This window comes from Dromiciops gliroides, chromosome 2 (assembly GCF_019393635.1).
Source record: "Dromiciops gliroides isolate mDroGli1 chromosome 2, mDroGli1.pri, whole genome shotgun sequence".
In the NCBI taxonomy this organism is placed as follows: domain Eukaryota; kingdom Metazoa; phylum Chordata; class Mammalia; order Microbiotheria; family Microbiotheriidae; genus Dromiciops; species Dromiciops gliroides.
Genome location: NC_057862.1, coordinates 622,474,736 through 622,476,562, shown reverse-complemented (window position 1 = coordinate 622,476,562; position 1,827 = coordinate 622,474,736). Strand labels below are relative to the sequence as shown.

At 38.8% G+C, this 1,827-nt stretch overlaps 1 protein-coding gene across 1 annotated transcript; it reads right to left on the bottom strand.

Annotated features, from left to right (window-relative positions):
- Positions 1-366: 366 nt before the first annotated feature.
- Positions 367-1,302, bottom strand: LOC122739406 (olfactory receptor 2D3-like). Its single transcript, XM_043981164.1, has one exon. It carries the CDS (start codon positions 1,300-1,302, stop codon positions 367-369), a length of 936 nt encoding a protein of 311 aa, XP_043837099.1.
- Positions 1,303-1,827: the final 525 nt, after the last annotated feature.

The window sequence follows — 1,827 nt, the reverse complement described above, 5'->3', positions numbered from 1 at the left end:
GAAAGAAAATACAAGTTGAAACACAAAGGGTAGTTCATAAAATAGGACAGTGATTATATGGGGCACAATGGAAAGCTATGAAAGAAGTGAATGGGGAAAGCAAAAGGATGAGATAGATACAGATGAGTGTGAGGAAGTTGAGAATGGTATACAAGGAAGGGCATATCAGTGTACACACACTGTAAGTCAGAATCACAGAAAGTCTGTGTAAAACCATAGGACAGCACATTGGCACATCTTTCACAAGTAATAAAAATAATGTTAATTTTTTCTGTTTTTGAGAAAGAAGCACAAAGTGGAGGTGAGAGGGACTGGTATATGGCAGTTTCTTTTTCTGCCAGATGTTCTAGGATATGGGATGTGTTTTTATGTGTCTCTGGTTTTCCCTAGGAATTTCATTAGTGCTATCTTCACCTCCTTATTCCTCAGGCTGTAGATGAAGGGATTCAAGATAGGTGTGAAGGCAACATAAAACACAGTGACAATCTTGTCCTTCTCTGGGGAGTACAGGGACTTAGGCCTCATATAAAGAGACATTACAGTCACAAAGAATAGGATGACAACCAGGAGGTGAGAAGAGCAAGTGGAGAAGGATTTTCTGCGTCCCTGGGCAGAGCGAATTCGTAGGACAATTTTGATGATATGGGCATAGGAGAAAGTGATGAATATGACAGGGCACACAAGGGTAAAGATACAAATGACTTGTGAGGTAAGCTCTGCCCGTGATGTATCTGTACAGGAGAGAAGGAACAGGGAAGGCATTTCACACAAGAAATGATTTATTACATTATCCCTATAGAAAGACAGCTGGAATGTAGCTACAGTAGCCACCATGGATCCCACAAAGCCACCCATCCAGGACAAAAACACCAGCCCTGCACACACACTCCTGTTCATTGTGACTGAGTACCTCAAAGGGTCCCGGATAGCAATATAGCGGTCATAGGCCATCACTGAGAGGATATAACACTCTGCAATGCCAAAGGATAGGAATGAGTAGACCTGTGTGACACAGCAGACATAAGAGATGGACTTTCTTTTTGCAAAGAAGTGCCCAAGCATCTGTGGCAACACACAGGATGTATAACAGACTTCAATTATGGACAGATTGGTGATGAAGAAGTACATGGGGGTATGGAGGCTTGTGCTCATTGCTATTAACAATACAATGATCAGGTTTCCCAGCAAGATCATCAGGTAGATCATGAGGAAGAGGAGAAAGAGCCACACCTGGAGCTCAGGCCGGCTGGAGAGGCCAAGGAAGATGAACTCAGTCACTGAGGTGAGGTTGCTGCTTGCCATCTTGTTTATGGATCTACTGAAGGAACATAGAGCTTTCTGTTTACAAAATACTTTATATAATCTATCTCTTGATTCTCACTACAACCATTTAAAGCAAGAAAGGCATATTGGTTTTAATCTTAATTTTTCCCTATTTAATATGAAATTAATCATCAATAAACATAAATAGGTGAATTTCTAAAGAACAAAAAAGAGAATTATGTATAAACCAATGATCTTCTATTATGTAAGGATTTTTACAATTTATATTACATATAACAAGGTAATAAAAATGACATATTTGTTATTGTTCTTTCCTAAACTGCATCGAGTTTGTTTTCTTCTGTGAATTTTTTTAAATCATTGATACTATCTTTTTGTGTGTATTGCTGTTTCCTATTAACTCACCTGATTCCAAATAAAATTTTTACCTAGGAGTAGTTGAGCAAAATAAATCAATATATTGACCATGCAGGACAAGTATTATTTCACCCTTATGAAAGAGGGAACTGGTCCTCAGAAAGCTTAGGTGACTTCTTGAGTGTA